Source organism: Antennarius striatus, chromosome 20, assembly GCF_040054535.1.
Source record: "Antennarius striatus isolate MH-2024 chromosome 20, ASM4005453v1, whole genome shotgun sequence".
NCBI classification, from domain to species: Eukaryota; Metazoa; Chordata; class Actinopteri; order Lophiiformes; family Antennariidae; genus Antennarius; species Antennarius striatus.
The window spans coordinates 3,049,857-3,068,275 of NC_090795.1; the positions used below are offsets into that span (position 1 = coordinate 3,049,857).

General features: G+C 43.0%; 1 protein-coding gene across 2 annotated transcripts; it reads right to left on the reverse strand.

The window, feature by feature from the left end:
* Positions 1 to 11,792: 11,792 nt before the first annotated feature.
* On the reverse strand, positions 11,793 to 18,026 carry nell3 (NELL (neural EGFL like) family member 3). 2 transcript variants are annotated; one of them, XM_068303966.1, is made up of 6 exons: positions 17,757 to 18,026; positions 17,163 to 17,318; positions 16,257 to 16,914; positions 15,317 to 15,876; positions 15,149 to 15,215; positions 11,793 to 14,616 (listed from the first exon to the last, which is right to left on the reverse strand). In XM_068303966.1, the coding sequence occupies exons 3-6, from the start codon at positions 16,897 to 16,899 to the stop codon at positions 13,085 to 13,087; spliced, it is 2,802 nt and encodes a 933-aa protein (XP_068160067.1). In that variant the 5' UTR covers positions 16,900 to 16,914; positions 17,163 to 17,318; positions 17,757 to 18,026; the 3' UTR covers positions 11,793 to 13,084. The 2 variants fall into 2 exon arrangements, with proteins under 2 accessions (XP_068160067.1, XP_068160066.1); XM_068303965.1 differs by having other exon boundaries at positions 17,088 to 17,318.
* Positions 18,027 to 18,419: the final 393 nt, after the last annotated feature.

Genomic DNA, 18,419 nt, shown 5'->3' on the forward strand with positions numbered 1-18,419 from the left:
GAAAGAACAACAGGATGACTCCAAAATTTTCGCAAAAGACTAGCTTTAGCCGTTTAGCTCCGGAATTTGGAACTTGCGTTATCGGAACTTTTCAGGATTATAACTTTAAAGATGTGAACCTCCCATCTGCAGAACCACAAGAAGCTTTTCATCTTTGGTTTTTGGAGAACCCGAGAACAGGGCAATAACGGTGTTTCGTCACCAGATTTGCAGCTAGTGTATTCCTGACATCACTTGCACTAAATCACCGAGGGAGGGGGGGGAACGGTCCCTCAGCATTGCAACTGAGATTTCTTCTTCATTCATTCACAAGCAATATTCAAGTATGGGTCCAATCTATAAACCCTGCAAAACATTAAAAAAAAAAAAAAAAAACTATACATTTCCAGTAGTTACTGATAATCAAGTTTCCTACTAAGGACAGTCGTTAGCAAAAAATAACGTAAAAGCATGCTTATTGTAGGACGGGGTAGTCGATGGGACGTTAAGCAAAAGGTTCTGTAGCGTTGTTATTAGAACAAGTTAGAAAAGCACAATTTGCTCAACATGGTCGCTCAGTGTACAATCACTTTTGATCATAGATTGTAAATAGTATTTCCAGATGTCTTATAAGTACATATCTTTGTGTATACATAACTGTATATAAGACGTATAACCAGAGATTATTTGTGAGGTCAAATTATTCATATTTTCTCTATCTCTAATATAGATGACTGTATTTTCATTCGTTTAGTCCAAAAGCTTTTCCCGTGTGTGCGTTTGTACGTCAGATACTTGACTTGGTCCGTGGCTCTTCTAGCTATTCAAAGAAATCGTGTTTCAGGGACTGGCTTTAAAAGAAAAGGACAGATTTCACCGAAATACTTCCTGGTCTTGCTCAGAGACTCCGGTGTTAAGATTTTATTGAATATGCAAAGCCATTCTGACTCTGAAGCACTGTGTTTTTCGTGCACAAGTGATACTTGACGGTATGTGCCATTGTGTACCTTAGTGTGTTTGTGACTGTATTGCCTTATAGTAGAAATCTGCCAGTATTGTCTAGTTTCCCTTCCGAAGGGGAGGTTGTGCACTTTAGAGCATACATGACTTAATAATGTGCGACGTCCAATGGTTGTTCATGAGTTGATGTTACAAAAAAAAAAAAAAAAACCTTCAAAAATATAACTTAATCTTTTTGGTCTGAATGTGACACGGATCAAGGGTCGGTTTCATTTCTAGAGACTCTAAAGCTTCTTGCCATCAAGCCAAGATAGAGAACCTCGGAATTCAGACTTTTTTTCTTAGATTTAGCAATCTTTATTCTCTTCTCGGTGACATTGGCGTTGGCGCCATAACTCAGACGACATCAGATTCATTACGGCACCAACGGAACCTCAATGCGGTCGGTCTTGGAAAGCCTCTTGCTGCTGCTGCTGCTGTTAGACTCGCTTCCTTTGCACGTGCATGCATTGCCTTGCCTATCCAGCTTGTTTGAGTCTCCTATATACCGATGTCTATATATCTATATTTATATCAAAGCCGTACGTGTAGCTCCTGTAATTAGCTTTAGTGTCCGATGTATAGCTTAGCCTGTAGATTAGTGCACTGTCGCTCTGGCCTTTACATGTGATTGCTGTGTCTTGGGCTTCCTGTGATGTTTCTCCGTGCCGCAAGCATGCTAACCTTCGCCTATAGCATTGTACTCCTCTCTGCGCTTGATCTGTTTTCTATCCTCCGTCTTTCTTCTTCTTCTTCTTCTGCTTGAAGACTGTCGCCGCTCCGAACGTATTTATATCTATATGTGTAGTCCCTCAGCATGTCTCTCCGAAAGCTCGTCTCCGCTCTACGCCTGTAACCGACTTTTTCTCTCTTTCTCTTTCGCTTGGCCCCCTTCTGGCAGCAGCGACCACGTTTTGCCACGCTTTCCGCCAAACCTTTCTCGGCTACCCTCTGTTGTTCCGTTTTGCGTGTCTGAAACCTGATGTTGATGCGTCACGACGCCAACCAGTCACCGTTTGTAATTTTTTGCCCCCCCTTGACTTTATGGGATGTACAAGAAATTCAGATTTGATTGTCCAAATACTTGTCCAACGCAAGTGTTAGCCTTTAACGCGCAAGTATGGGAAAATTAAACCCTGCGTTTTTGCTTACAGGAAATATTGTCGGTTTATTGGATCAAAATCCCATTTTAAACTGCTAGTTGTCGGTTTTTCAGTAGATATGGAGTGATTTTGATCACATATACTGCAAAATGATGTTCTACCTTCTCTCAAACGTTTGTTTGTCCTGAACTATATGTTACTGTTGGAAAAATATAAATAAATATTGTTAAAACACAGCTGAATAGCGTTTTCTTCGTTCACACTTTCATGCAGGAACGTTCATTACGCTTCATATTAAACAGGGGGAGCTAAGCAATGGAAAAAACCTGACCTTAAATTGCTAGATTAGCCCTTGACGTAATCCTTGAACAGTAACAGACCAGGGCAGCATGAGTCATATTTATTTAATCATTGTTTCAGGGACTCTAAAATCAAATTTGCTGCTGGACACAAAGCAGAACATCAGCGTGGAGAGAAGGATCGGGGTTTCTAGATGATATAACCTGATATAACAGGAAAGCACTCAGAGCAAACCTCTGCCAGCGGCTTTCTCATTATGACTCGAGCAATCTGGAAATTGTTTCCAGATCAGCATCACATCATGTACAGTTAGAAACATTAGTCTTTTTTTTTTTTTCCATTTCCACACAGACAGGTTATTTATTGATGAGTTTGCAAAAAATATCAAAGCAGTCCTGTAATGTTGACATATAAGAATTTTTTTTAAATATAAAACCCTGGACCTGCCTCAAAATCTAATCATCTCCTCTTTGGCTCACAGCGTCTGCTGTTCCAAAATTCTGAATGTATTTATAATTTTGCAATGCAAACCAACAAACAAACGAAAAAATCCCATCTGCATGGGCTGAGGCAATTACTACCATAATGTTTTGAATGAATTAATGAAGTTTGAGTTAGTCATTTTACATAAAAACAGGGTTCCACAGACGACACGAGTTTTTGTAGCAAAAGAAAACAACAAAGATGGGAGCAATTAATTAATATATACAATATATAGATTTTGGGGAAAAAACAAACGGACAATTATTCAAGTGTCAGTTATTGCATGTGTGGTAACACTGCACAACCCTCCAGCACCAGAACTTGCAGCACTTAATTGCACTTAAGTTTTTATCCCTTGTTGAGAAACACTAACGCTTTAGGGTGAAAACTGTCCTTAAACCTATTTGTGCATCTAGCTGAGGGCAGGAGTTCAACGTGGTGGTAACCGGGGGTAGGATGGGTCTTTAATTTTACTACCAATGTAGTTTTGTTTGAGGTTGGGACCCACATGTAGAACACAAGGGGAGAAATTCACATTCATAGCTTAATTACAATCACAGCAAAGGAAAAGACCAACAAGCAAATCTCAAAAAGTCTAAGAAACCTGAACGGTAGGAAGTGTTGGTAACAATCAGAGCCTGAACTGAGGTCTGAGATGAGCTTATGTAGGTGGAGCCTGATTGGAGATGGGGATCAGGTGTCTGGAGTGACACAGGTGAACAGGATGAGTGGATTGAGTGGGAGCCAACCCAGGATACAGAGGACTACATAATTAACTACATAATTAAATAAAACATTAATAAAATAATGACAAAAACAAGTATGAAGGCTGTAAATATTTGTGCTTTCTAAATGTAGATCACTAACGTCTCTCTAGGTGGCGCTGCTGCCCCAACATTAAATCATGACAGGCATGACTGAGGTTTTTATTATTTTCTCTGGAATATTACTGTCTTTATTAAACGTTATTTTCATATTTTCCTCTCAATCATTTCTGATTATAAAACCCTTTTATGTCCGAGCGAAGGAAGGAAGGAAGGAAGGATTAAAAAAAAAAAAAAAAAGACAAACTATGTGAAATGGTCCCAGATGGTTCGCCTCATCCACAAAGAGAAAAATACCACATGGGAATAATCCACAGAAGACCCTCCACACGAACACACACACACAATTACTGTGTATTTGCTCAGGTTTATCTGAGTTTATTTGTTTTTTATTTATATTTCCCGTCCAAAACAGAAGCAATAAGACGTCTCACTTCACAGGACAAGCAGTTGACATACAGTATGTACAAATACAATCCACCAAAGTCAATTCTAGCATGTCAAGGAAAAAAAAAAAATCAAGGATCCACCCCTTTAATTATAACCAGACATTAAAAATCCAGACATGCCCAACCCTTCCGCCTGGTTTCATAATAATCTGTCAAGTAATTTATGCATAATCAACAAAAGGTCATTAAAAAAACCCTGAAACAACTTTATCGACAGTACATCCACTCCAAAATGGAATGATTTCATTCCCTTCTTTTAAACAAACCAACAAACAAAATATTTTGGAAAAAGAGTTAAAAAAGAAGAAATGAATTGAATTTGTGCAGAATTTAATCCCACTTTTATAATCCTCTATTGTCTGATATGCAAACTTTAAACTTTAAAAGTTTGGTTACAACCAGGAGAAGCGATGATGGAAGGTTCCATGAAATGAGTTTTAAAAGTCAACAGAGAAGAAAAATGAGGAGACAGTTTTATATAGTATGACCTTATGTGGAAAAACAGACCAGTGTTCCATTCTATAGCTGTAGCAGGACGATAAAGCAGCTCTCTGTACCGACTTTAACGATGTGGACGTAAACCTGAATCCAAAACAACTCTCAAAACAGCCTGAATTTTATTTTTTCAATCATACTAAAAGAAAAGCAGCATGATGGCGGCCCAGACTTCCCTCCTTCAGATGATGTCTTACATGCAATGGTTCAGATAAACGCGTGTTTGCAACGCAACATCTGGGGAGCACACCATCAGCTGGCTCCGAATGACGCCGCTCACAGGAAATGAATGGTTTAAGCATTACAAATATGACATGTAATCATTCACTTAGTTAACCGTTTCCACACAGTGGGCTACCCGATCGGATCCGGGTCGGTTCGTGGTCACGGATCAGGGTCAAGGCCCCACCTGTCGCCTCTAAATGAGATCGTCTGGTTTGGATGGTTCTTCTACCTACAGGGAGCGTATAAACTTCAGCATCAGTAAAATCCATGACATAAAATACCAATGATTGTCCCCGTTGGTCTTGGTCTTGGTGGCGGTACCGCTCTAGTTCTAGACGAGGCCCACAGGTGAGTATGAGAACCTGAACCGGTGCAGGAAAAGAACTTTACTGACTTTATGAGTTCAAAAAAATGCATTCAAGTCGAAACCCACAACCCGTATCCAGTGTCTGGATCCTCAGGATGCACGGGTGAATTCATTATGAGCTATCCCCCCTTACAGCCCACATGGGGGGGGTTAAGTCTAGTATTCATGCTGCAGAGTCGCTCAGATGTAAATGACAGCTCAGGCCTCCAGTAATCATCTTCGCCGAACGAAACGACTCTCCGGTCTTCAGTCTTAGGGGGTGAATATTCTCAACCGCCGCCTTTAAAGATCTGACATTATCTCAAAGTATAATCAGGACGACGGTGACTTGTCTTTTCCCAGAGATCGGCTCTGTGACATTCCTTCCTCTCGGTGATCAAGAGTCCTTCCCTCATGGGCAATCTATCACCGGCGTCACCTGGACGATCTGTTGAGCGTTTGCGACCGCCACCGGCCACGCGGCGAGCATCGCAGGCTTGTAAAGACAACAACTCCAATCCTACAGGTGATCACGCACGGAGGAGAAACTCCTGCAAAGGAGAAGAAAAAAAAAAAACCTCGCAAATGCGTTTCAAGGTTGGGGTCAAAAGAAGACGATCTTTTCTGAAACTTGGCAGCGATTTTTGAGCAAACCAACAGATGGTAAAGTCAGGGTGGTTGGCTTGCGAGGGGGCTTAGCAAAGCATTCTGACAGAAAGACCAAAAGCATTCTCGTGCTTTTTGAAAACGACTCGAGCCTCAAAAACAGACCGTGTGTATTTGTGCGCCGAGCCGCTAAGCCAAGCCAGATGTCGGCGTCTGCAGGAGTTTGGTGGCGTTCAACCTCGCGGCCGTACGTTTTCCCTCTGCCCTAATGTCAACCCAGAAGCTAGCAGGTCATCCATTAGTGTTTGGTTTCACCTCGACACCGCTCAGCTATCACATGAAAGCCTGGTCACCTTAGGGGAGAGTCGACAGCACCATAAGCCGCAAAAAAGGCATTGGTTTCGCCCCACATGTTGGGTTACTTATGGGATGTCCGGCCAGGAGTCCGGTCGGTGTGGATTTGTCAGTTTGGAGGTCAAGGTGTTGAGTTTAAAACCAGTCCGGTCAGTAGTTTTAACATAAAAAGTCTTGGCGTCGTATGAAAAAGGTCACTCGTGGTGTCAAACCCACCGAGGATTCTTACATCTTCACTTTACAAATCACTCCGGCGTGTTCCGTCTCATTGGTTTTGTTTCACAGCTTCAAATCCACTGTTTTTGGTTCCCTCTCACTGCTTTCATAGTGGTATTTTAAAATACAGCGAGCAGCTGTTTCCACTAAAAAAAAAAAAAAAAAAAAAAAGAACCCACTGTAAGCTACTTGCCCAGCAGCAAATGACAGATAAAGTTAAACCCACTCGCCTTTGAACCTAGTGGGGCATTTAGCTCCTTAAGATCCAGATCGCGTCTTGAGGAGCAAAGAAATACGTACATAACTAGGACGGAAACGTGACTTCAAGTGAAAGAAAATGTTGCTTTGTGGAGGCCGGATTTAGAGAATGGCTATTTATAAGCATGTTCTTAGGTTTTTTAACATTTTGGGTTGGGTCTCCAATGGTTTTTGCTTCAAAAAAGGTTGTAAACATTCCAGCAAAGGGTTTGGCTTTTCATCCACCACCACAAATAAAAACTCTACGGTCTCATTCCGTTCCATCCAGTCATGCATCCGTCATTTCATCGAGTTTTTGTTTCCGGAAAGCTCTTTCGTATTCTTTTAAGAAAGTTTTTTTGTGGATTTTAGTTTTTGGGTTTCCATAGTTACTAATTGGGCCCCTGGTGGTTTTGTTTGCGATAAAAAGTACTTCACGTTTTCTCGCCTGTGCTTTTAAAATGACTGCGACAGTTTGACGTAAAGGAAATCTGGCAGGAGGTTTTGTTACGGTTAGAAAAGCATACTTGAAAATCAAGGTTGTGGAATTGAAGCCAGACGCGCGATATTAAAATCCACTACGCTATCATGTTCAAACAAAACCGCACAAGTCCCGTCTGCACTCTACTGACTTTAAATGAAAATGAAATAATGCATAATTATCCAAAAAAGGACGTGATTCTTCAGGATACTCTGTTTTATTTTTTGTTTTTTTGGGGGGGGGGGGGTGTCGTATTTCTATGGATGAATATTTGGAATGGATAAGTGGAAAACAAATCCTCCCTTCATAAATTAAAAGCATCATTAATATACATTCATGAAGCATCAATAATAGCTAATGTAAAAACAATAATTACAACATTCCTGAGGATGTTTCCCTCCTGTTTGACATGAAACCACACTCCTGTCGCCTCGTTTGCCTACTTTAAACCATTTGTGTCCCAAACTTCAAATGCATTTTGATAATTAGACGGAAAATCGCTGCAGAATTGTCCTTTTGTTCCCAGATGCTCGCATCCGCTTCAATAATGCAGGATTATTGTGGAAGCCAGAGATACTCTGTTGAGGCCACTTTGTTAGTCAAAGTCTGTCTTACTCATCAGCTCCTCTGACCTCGCCGTGCCCCCCCACCCCCTGACTGCTACCTAACATTAGGCTACGTTCTGCTGCAAAGCGCTGCACGCACACACCGCTCTGCACTACTTGTTGTGGTGTATGTAGACTCATTTGTATGGATGCATTCAGTGAGAGAGTTAATCTGTAAATGCCTGCCAGAGAAAGCAATTAACCTCCCGGACCACCGGGGGGGCCGATATGAGTGAGAGAGCATCTCGGCCATTTAAATATACACCGCTGGGACTCCCTCGCTCGCGTCCAGCCAACCTATTATTCATCATCAGCGCTTTAAATGGCTTCTTCATGGAGAGAGGAAGACAGGCCTCCCGTCTTGTTGCACACACACACACACACACACACACACACACACACACACACACACACACACACACACACACACACACACACACACACATGCATACAGGTATTTGTTTCCACACCCAGACTGACTGATCCCCGTGGCTCTAGAGGTTCAGATTGCCCTTGATGCACAAATGATTAAGGTCAGCTAAAGAACGAGAAAATTAAATGCTGCATTCCTGGTGATCAGGGAATTTACCGGACTCAGGAGGAAACTTTGAAGACTCTTCTCGCCAAGTCCGGAAAACTGGAGATACAGCATGTCCAGTACGATTATTCCCAATGCCAGCTCTTTGGTCGGTCGTGTTATTCTTTAGCTTGCAAGGGCTGCTTGCGCCGAACTACAAAAGAGGTTTCCTTTGATGGACTTCGCCCCAGTCGGTGATGTAGAAACTTCATAGAGCTTGATTGTAAAGTTTTTTTTTCTGTGTTTGTCAGACCGGGAAGCTTTTCAAAAGCCGTTGGGTATGAATCCCGCTTTGTGTTTGTGACCACTGGCCCGCCATTCCATTCCCTCATGCATCAGTAGCTTCCCTAATGAAGAGCAAAACACCGGCACAGATGGACGAAAGAGAAGAGGAGGAGACGGCGGCAGATGAGTACGCAGAGACAAGGGAGGAGGATGAAGAACTCGTGACATTTAGAAGTACAAACCCTCTCACGTTAGCATCACGTTAGCTACCGGCTCTACAGATGCTAATCATCCAGTCTAGGCATGGCTAATATGTAAAATTAACAATTTGAATGTTTTCATAGGCACTATGTGCATGTAAGCACACTAATAGTAACCTTTAGCCCATGAATAGCATTGAGCAGAAATATCCTAATATTTCCAACACATGTCTCTGATGGACCGGATCTGGATCCGCACCAGAATTCATAAAATAAATCCTGCTCATCTGGATTTATTTCTAACCCAGCGAATACACTCTTATCAAATGTGTGTGATTTGTTCACATGATGATTACGGCTTAACTAAACTGATCTTGAAGATGTTGAAATATGTTCTATGTAATAACGTGTTTTAAAAGTGGTTTTTTGTTTTTTAAATTTCTGCATCCATCCCTCTATCTGGATCCGCACTGAAATGGAATTGGGCTCCTCCTACTGGTGTTTTCTCATTATTAATGACCACCTGAGGCTAAACCTCACTCACCTACATGAACTAGGAACTGCTAAAGTTCATATCACATTTAAACACTTGGACCGTTGAGAGAAAACTGAGACATAATGTACAGAAACGTCTCTCCTTGATCTGGAAAGAGGAGTTCAAAGATTTTAGAGCGAACATCATCTGATTGATGTCCTCTCTTACCTGAGCTTCACTCGCACAGAATCTCACAAAACCCAACGCTGGTGTTCCCGTACGAAGCAACGAATCCACTTAATGTCAGAAAGATGAAACAAGCTTAAATACGTCCAGATGTACAACAACGGTATCGTCGGCCATTTTTAACGCGATAAAAACGTTGACATTTTTAGTAACCTTAATATAATTGTTCTGTGCAGACGTGACTTTCAAATGCACAATGGACTTAACAACCATATTTAGTTTGGAGATTCCAACAAGCTTCATTATTGCAAACCTTTATCACACCTCATAAACCACTGTAAAACTGGAGGACTGCAGCGTCGAACTGGACCACATGGTTTCAGCTTTTCCCCGTAGACAAGCGGCCTTGGCTCTTACAGTAACACCCGCTTCTGATTAAAACAAGCCCGTCTCCAGCTTTGTCCTTTTTAAGTCAACATCGGAGCAAACTGGGGCCAGCTCCAGGTTAGGAGGGCAATCGCCTCAACCCCAAATCAGACTGATGGCTCTATTTACACGACAGCGTTTAGATTTTTGGATACAGATTCACATTATTTAAATGCTTTGCACGTACAAAGAAGGGCGATATTCAACACCCTGGGTGGTGTAGATGTTGAAACACTTGTCCCTTTGGAACAATCAGATTTATGTTGTGTTGAAGGTTCTTTCTCACATGCCATCAACAGCTCCGAGTCAAATCCAAACAAAAAAAAACCCCTCAGAAAGCAAATAAACTCACAACAGATGCACCCTGGCGATGGCGGATGTCTGTGTGTTGCCACACGTAGCACTGGTATGCGAGTCCGCAGCTCATCAAAATACATGGCATCATTTTGTGTTTTTACATCACCACATATATGCATTAACCACAACCACCGACCAACTTACGCCACTTCCAATTTCCTATTAGTGGTGCGAATCCAGACACAAACGCAAATACCAACGACACAGCCTGCTAGCACTTCTCTCTGAGCAGTGATGGCATGACAAACTTGTCCACCTGCAGGCGAAAAATACCCATCAGTGGCCTGAGCAGTTTAAATTAGTCAACGATTCCCACATTGGACTAAGACCAGCCTTTCTACAAGTACAATAAAATTAGTCAAGCACTTACTGTGTAATCCTAACAGATGAAAAAACTACATTTTGTTCAACAAAATAAATCCAGTTTTGCAGTTTCTCCATCAGCATTGAACGCTGCAGGTAATCCAGTCGCTCTACCACATATAACACAGTATCGTCTGCATAGAGGGTGATATTTTACATTTCGTACAATGAAATAAAGCTTACAATTCTTCTTATGTGTTAGTTGTTCACATCTTGGAGGATATTGCCAGACATTGTAGATATTGTCTCCTTCATTGAGTTAAACATTGACCAGTAGCAGCTGCTGTTTTGAGTACTAGATTTGAGTTGTAAACATACTATGTTACCAATACATCACGTCTCCATCCAGTTCTACTGGTTTATGAAAAAAGGCAAGGTGTAATAAATGCAGGGGTTAAAACGAGGTTTAAAGGCCAATAAAAAGACGTCTTAGAGCTACGCGGAAATGTGAAGTTCAGATCTCTGTGGTTTTCTCAACACTAATGAGGCCTTTCTCATTGATGTCGTCATTTGAGTCATTGTTAAAACCACAAAACATTGATTACGGGAGCTTTAAAGACATTTTAAATATATGTACACATGCCATCATCCTTTGTTTTTTTCCCCCTCTTCATTCCTGCGTTCTCTCTCTCATGTCTCTGAAGCTATTCAAATGCCGTGGCTCTCATTTGATCTCCAGTATCAGACATCTGGAGTACTGTTCTCCCGAAACACCTGTTTTCAATTCAGACAACCGACAGAAACATTTGATTGTCTCTCACAAGCAGACCGTTTTTTTCCTCTCGCTCTGACTCTCAAGGCTTCTTATGTTTAAAAGCAAATAGCAGCTTTTCTATAAGTTACAGAGGGATGAATAATTTGAAATTGATTAAAAACCATCCAGAGGATAAAAAAAACAGTGTATAATTTTCCAGGTATTGTGTTTTGAAATTTTGGCACCTTAGCCGCTGCTTTGAAATAGATTCAGCATGTTGTCCATTAGGGGGGTGAGTAAAGTCTCATTTTTACACTTTTACCCATAACTTAAGGAAAAATAATCAGTGTTTGGATTGTCAAGTAAAGATATTACTACTGCAGTCACGTAAGAGGTGGAATAATTTGTCTGGATGAGCTTTGTTTGGGTACCCGTTATGCTAAATTTATTTTTATGTTGTGAATCTCTAAAAACATTAGTTTTATTTGAGCACTGCGGTTGATGTTCTTTGGGAATCAAAAAACCCGACATGTCAACACTGTTTTTATAAGCTATGTGAAAATGGAGTGCGATTTCATTTTTTGGCAAAATATATATTCATTTTATTTGGTGTTGAACAATTATGCATGCATTGATGTTCCAGACATGTGCAGGGTGCCAATCACAGAACAAAGAAGAAAAAAAAAATCACTAAAGACAACAAAGTGAGAATAAAGTTGCCATTTCACTGGTGGCTTTTCTGCCAAATCCCTGAAACATTACTGTGCCTAATTGTTTAGAGGCAATACATGCACAGGAACAACACAGTATGAGGATGTCATACCATACCATAATACTATGTTAAACTAATATGACCATTAAACACGATAGAGGCTATCAATGCACCTATTTCAATATAAACACTGTCTTCTCAGTGTATTCTCACGTGTATTCATAATTTTCATATGCAAGTATTCTATAGTATAAATGAAAAAGATAAATAAATATCATCAAAAATTAAAATGTTCACAGCTCTTTCGAGACGAGAGCATTACAGGAAGTGGGAGTGTATTTCCTGTGTGATATTTGGATGACAGGTTTGATAGCACTCTCATGTTGGCACAGTACAGTACAAAGCTAGCCTGGTTAGCCTAGCCCATGCACTGGGTGCAGAGAGATAGCAAACTATAATAGTGTAAAAACAACCAACATCTAGTCCTGGATGTTAGGAACACTTTCGTGCAGTAGTTTTTGTATGTATTTAATATAATGTATAGCGAGAGCTGATTCCCGCTGTTTCCAGTCTTTGAGCTAAGCTAAGCTAACAGCTGCCATGATTTAATCCATCATCTCTTTTAACTCTCTGTAAAGTGAATAATTATAAGTCCTTCAATGTCAAGTCATCGCTTTAAATGTCTAATTATATAACACAAAAAGGCTAACATACATGTTAAATATGTGCAGGAACAGATGGATATACTGTACATATCAAACACACACACATACAAGCACACATATAGAAGCCCCACTATACTGTACACACACTCATACACACTCATACACACAAGACACATGCGCACACACACACACACACGCACACACACACACACACTCTTCATAAGGAGTTGGTCGCTGCTCAACCAGCCGAAGTACCTGTAGCGAAAAGCAGTACTTACACTTAAGATATGTAAATTATATAACAGATTTCACAATAAATGTCCGATGCATTACATTTTAATATGACAAAATATATGTAACAGATGAATAACGTTTTTCATCGTTAGTATTTCTTCCTAAATTTGGTTAATTGTTGAATCTGCTCTGCAATTCAATCCCGTGCAAACTTTTCACAAATGTAATGAAGGCGTTTTTTTTCTTTTTTTGGGGGGCGGGGGGCGGGTCACACCGAGACCCAGACGATTGAAATGTTCGTGCCGCCCTCATGTGTTATCTGGTTAACTCTTCCACGGATGCAGTCCAGAGTTACGTACACCGTCGTACCGTTCTGGACCTGAAATGAGGCCCTCAGGCCGATACTGGCCCACTGGCTCCCTTCAGGCATATACCCAGACACCTGCTGAGCCACAGGACCCGCCTGCCCGCCTTGACCCCCATCCTGCTGCAAGGTGAGTTTTATAATATTGCAAGAGTGTATCAGCTTCAGGTTAATGGCTATGTTCGCCGTCCCTTTTTCGCGGAATATAAAATTCTTGCGGTAATTCGGTTCCCCCGAACGGGCCAGACGGACCTGCGGCGTGTCCGGGCTGATCTGCTGGAACAACAGCGGTTTATTCCTGACGGCTCCAAAGGGAAGACCGGTCCTGGCCACGGTGGCGGTCAGTGCTGACGACACCGCCGAAGGGATCCAGATGAGGCTCAGCATGCTGATCCCAGTGCTGTCCCCGAAGTAGCGGATGTTGCACTGTGACGGAGACGCCACCTCGAAGCTGAGCGTGTCCCCGCTGTCCACGCTGATGGCGCCGGACAGGGCGATGGAGGTATCCCGGTAGTTGACACCCGTCTTGAAGGCCTGCATCACCTCCTGGCCGGTGCCGTTACGGTTAGTGTAGGCGATCAAGGAGAAACCCTCACGAATGCAGGTGTGGCCCATGGAATAAAGAGCCTGTTGGAGGACGAACTTGACAACACCGCTTTCCGTAAAGCGCACGCCACGGTTGTCGTGGGTTAGGATGATCATGTATGGATCGGATACTGAGGTCATCCGGAAAGTTGGGCGGTAGCTGGTTTGATAGTGCGCCAAAAGGGACATCTGTGCCGTCATAGCCACGGCACCGGTGTCATGTGACAGCCAGAGGAGGCTGAAGGACGGGGCGGCGATGTCGTAGACGTGGAGATCCTTGCTTCGGTTGCAGTGTTGATTCGGACTCTTCAGCAGCAGAGTCAAGGTGTTGTTTGGCTCCACTTCAACTCCGCTGCTAACGCTAACACCCTGGAAGTACTTCCCGTCTGGTTGCTCAATCCGGATGCTGCTGAGGTCCTGACTCTCCTCCTCCTGGCTGCCATTGAGCCTCATTCCCACCTGGAGGAAGTTCCTGCAGCTGTGCTTTATGGCGAAGTTGTGATCCAACCAAACCAGACCGTGCTGAAGAAACGTCACCTGTCCCGCTTCATTGGCTAACAGATCGGTGGTCTCTTTGCCCCGGATGTTCAGTTGAAGCCCTGAGAAAACGTTGGCGACACCGGTCCGAGGAGAAGGAAGTCCCACATTGGCCCCCCAAGACTGGGACAGACGGCTTTCTGACGTCAGGCCACAGACCGCATCACTGGCAGCAGTGCAGGGAACGGCGACGGCTTCTCCATCGCAGTCGGAACAGGCCTGACACTCCTCCAGCTCCTGGTTGTAGTAGTAGCCGTGACCACACAATCCCATCATCGCTTCCCTCTCAGATACTCCCAGACACCTGAACCCCCCTGTGTGGAAAACGGCACAATACAGGTCATGTTTCACTTAATTCTACGCATTTTTGTTCAACATATGAGGAAAATCCAAGATGCAATCTGTGCTTCAGGACAACACCGCCAGTTGGCGGATGGATACAACATCAGTGAGACCGGATCTCGTTCTCGTCGGTGGAGTAAAGACGTAGCTCGTGTGTTCTCCTGACTTCTGCATTTCTTTTCATTCTTTATCACTATTTATGTAACTTATATATAATTAATTATACACAGGTAAAGTAGGCATGTCAATCAGTTAAAAAAATATTAAAAAACAATATATGTTTTCATAATTTAGAGGATATGGGGCATTTTTTACAAATGTTGGAATGGATTAAAATGATTTTAGTCATTTTAAACGGAAAAATGTATATTCTACAAACTCATTCACGGAACGGATTAAACGGATTAAACTCTTATCTCGAGGTTCTACTCTAACTTTTACTTTCCACGTTTAGGAGATAAAGATGCTAACAATCGGTTAAAATAAGGAATGTGTTGAACTCACCTGGAGTGTTGAGGCACTTCACTCGTTCTCCACAAATGTGTGGTAGTTCAAGGCATTCATCTCTGTCCTGCAATTAATGCATAATAACGTTCAGGATATTTTGAAACATACCAGCATCACTTGTTTAAAGCTTTGTAAGGTGAAAGGGTTTAAGCCAAAAGGAAATACCTGGCACATCCTGTCTGCTGCGAGAGAACACTGTGAGATCAGGAAGAAGCCCGGTGGACACATGGTGCACTTCTCACACTGCGGTGGGTCCCTCTGGAAATCACAGTACTCCTCATGCCCACAGGGCAAAGGACACCCCAGCAGAGGCTGAGGGAAATGAGCGTCTCCGACTACGTCCACCACCTTGGAGTCCACGTCCGCTTTGTGCACGGCGTAGGACTTCTGCAGGTGGCTGCGGGCTTGGCTTTGCAGACCCGCCAGGTGGTTCTGGAAGTAGCTCTGCAGCTCGCCCTGCAGGCCCTGGAAGGACACCTGCTTGACGGTGTCGGCGAGGAGGCCGTACTGGGCCTTCACCACGTCCATCTGCTCGTACATGCGCCGCTGCTGCTCCAGGATCTCCCTCTGCTGGGACAGCAGTGCCTCTTGTTGGTCTGCCAGCTTCTTCTGAAGGTCGTGGATGACTACCTGCTGGGTTTGCAGGGCCTCCACCAGCTTCTCCTGCCCCTTGGCAAGCTGGAGATGCAAGATGAGGGCATCTTCTGAGGGAACTTCATTCTCCCCTGAGAGGAAAGGCAAATTAAAAGATGGTCTCAGACAAGATGTGTTGTTAGCGGACATTATTTGACATCAGGAACAAAGCGTGGACTGACCACTGTAATTCTAGTCTCACCATGGCAAATGCAATTAAAGTTTTCTGGATCAACATGCAGGAACAGTCCTTTTTAAACTATAACACTCTTTTGTTAAAAAACAACCCTTTAATTTAAAAAAGTTATAATTCTTTATTTAAAATAACAACCAGCCATGTCTCTGTCTGCGAAAATCTGTGCGTAATTGAGCACCTAACATATTTTACTGAATGACATAATCAGCGCGTCACTTCTTAAGGCATTTATAGTTTTGGAAGACTATGACGAGGATGATGATGATGATAGCAGACCTGGTTTAATGTCACACGTCAGCTGGACACCCAAAGGTGCGCCGCCAAGTTCCGTCGACGGATATCCAAGCTCAGGAAAGTCTCCCAGAAACTGTGCGGCTTTGTCGGACACATGGACGGGAGGAAGCTGGCTGGAGGTGGCAGCGCCGCTCTCCTCCATGCCGGCCAGACATCCCTCACCCACACAGGACTTGGCTCGATTTTTTGGCCGTATCCTCAGTGGAAGTCTGCACTCTAAACCTCTGCACTCTCGGGTGTCATTGGTGGGCTGAAACTGTTTTCCATGCGCGGCGCAATCCCCCTCGGTGCACCCTGCAGGTAGATATTCGTGCGCTCTGCTCCGCGCGTCGCCGTGGCGCCCGCGGAGGGGCAGGACGGCCACGGGATAGGCTTCAGGAACTACCCTGGCAGAGTTCGGGTACGCGTGGTGCTGGCTGGAAACTATCTGCGGTGCCCTCCCTTTGGTTGTCGGGTTAAACTGCCGCGCAAGTCTGGAGGTTCTGCCGCCCGCGCAGTGCGCTCCTGTGCAGGGTCTTGGATCGCTGCTTTCCGCGCCGTAACAGTGCGTCCCACGGCAAACCTCCGCGGAAGCACGCGTGGATATCCAAGACACCAACAACACCAAGGGGGTTATTAAAACCATCGTGTGCGTCTTTCACTGCAAACGAAGGGGGGGGGGGGGATAAAAAACCCGTTTTACTGTGTTGAATTTTTTTTCTTAGATGATGCGTCTGGAAAAGGTTAGGATCCAAAAACTGTTGCAGGAGAAGTCAATCCTTTTCCCGTCACAGCTGAAGACATGAGGCTCTAAATTGTGGACAGATCATTTACCTTCTGCTCCGTGGGTTCGGTGGGAATGGCTTTCACTGACTGTCAGTGAGGAATAAAAACATTAGACACACGCACCGCTGCTCGCCGTCTCCATGCCTGAGCCGCTCTGACTGAGCGCTCCTGCGCTCCAGTGTCAGTTTGTGGCATTCCTCAGACTTAATTAGCATCAGGTTTCCACGACCACAAATTAACCCCTCACCTCCCGTGGCCTCCATAGAAGAATTCCCCCCACTGGGAGAAAGAAAAAAGAAAGAAAGCAGGGTCAAACTTTTTTTCTAAATCACAATATTGGTTCGAATTTTCATTTTAAAATAGTGTCTCTTCCGTCTGTCCTCCACACCTTTCATCTTTATTTCCCCAGATAACTGTCGCCGTTCATTTTGCTCTCTATTTACTTTCCTATGACCTTATGACCATCCCCAGTTTCAAAAAGTGACATGTTTTTTTGTTCGGCACATCCTGATTGTTGAGACAGCTGCTGGTCCGACGTGTATATTGGCCTTGTCAACACACAGCACCCCACTTTATAGACAAAGCCAACAAAGGTCAAACTCTTCGTCGAGGGGGACTCCAGGCAGAAGTCAGGAATTTGATACCTACAGCTGCTTTCTGGACATTGTCCTCCTATTTTAGTGCTACGACACAATCACACGTCCAGCGGGAGGTCACCTGAGGCTGACGTGTGATGGGATGTGTTATGATGTCATCCTTCAAGGTCAGGCTGGTATGGACGAAGGCTGACGAATCACACCCTTGAAAATAAAGCTGTGAGTTAATCACACATTATCTGACAGATGTGTTTTAAATGAAAATGCGATCATATATTGATCGAGTTTCATGTTTTTGATTGATTTATTTAAGGATTCCCTATCAGCTGATCAGTTAATGGAAAACTAAGAAATTTACATTGAGATGAAAATGACATAAAAGTCATTTTATAGACTAAGATTTTGCAACCCATAGAATAATATCATAATAATCATTTAGCTCTTTAGTATTTAATAATTTGTTATTATACATATGTATAATATAGAACACTTGTAACTTATATTTCTTCTCAGTATCTCATAATGTTGGCTTTTGAAATTTGTTTGACAGTGTTAGAGTTAGCATGTCATTTATTTTAAATATCTATTATAAATCTCCTTCAGTTTTAACACAGTTTTTAATGATTAGTTCAAATGTACGACTCATTATTTCATCATTTTGACTTTTTGGAGGTTTTTATTTTCCTCATGTTGATTTACCGCAAGTTTTTAACATCATTAATGCAACTAAACTCAGTTTCTCTCATGCAAAAAGTTTTGCTTGAACTGTTGCTCCACCAAGAAA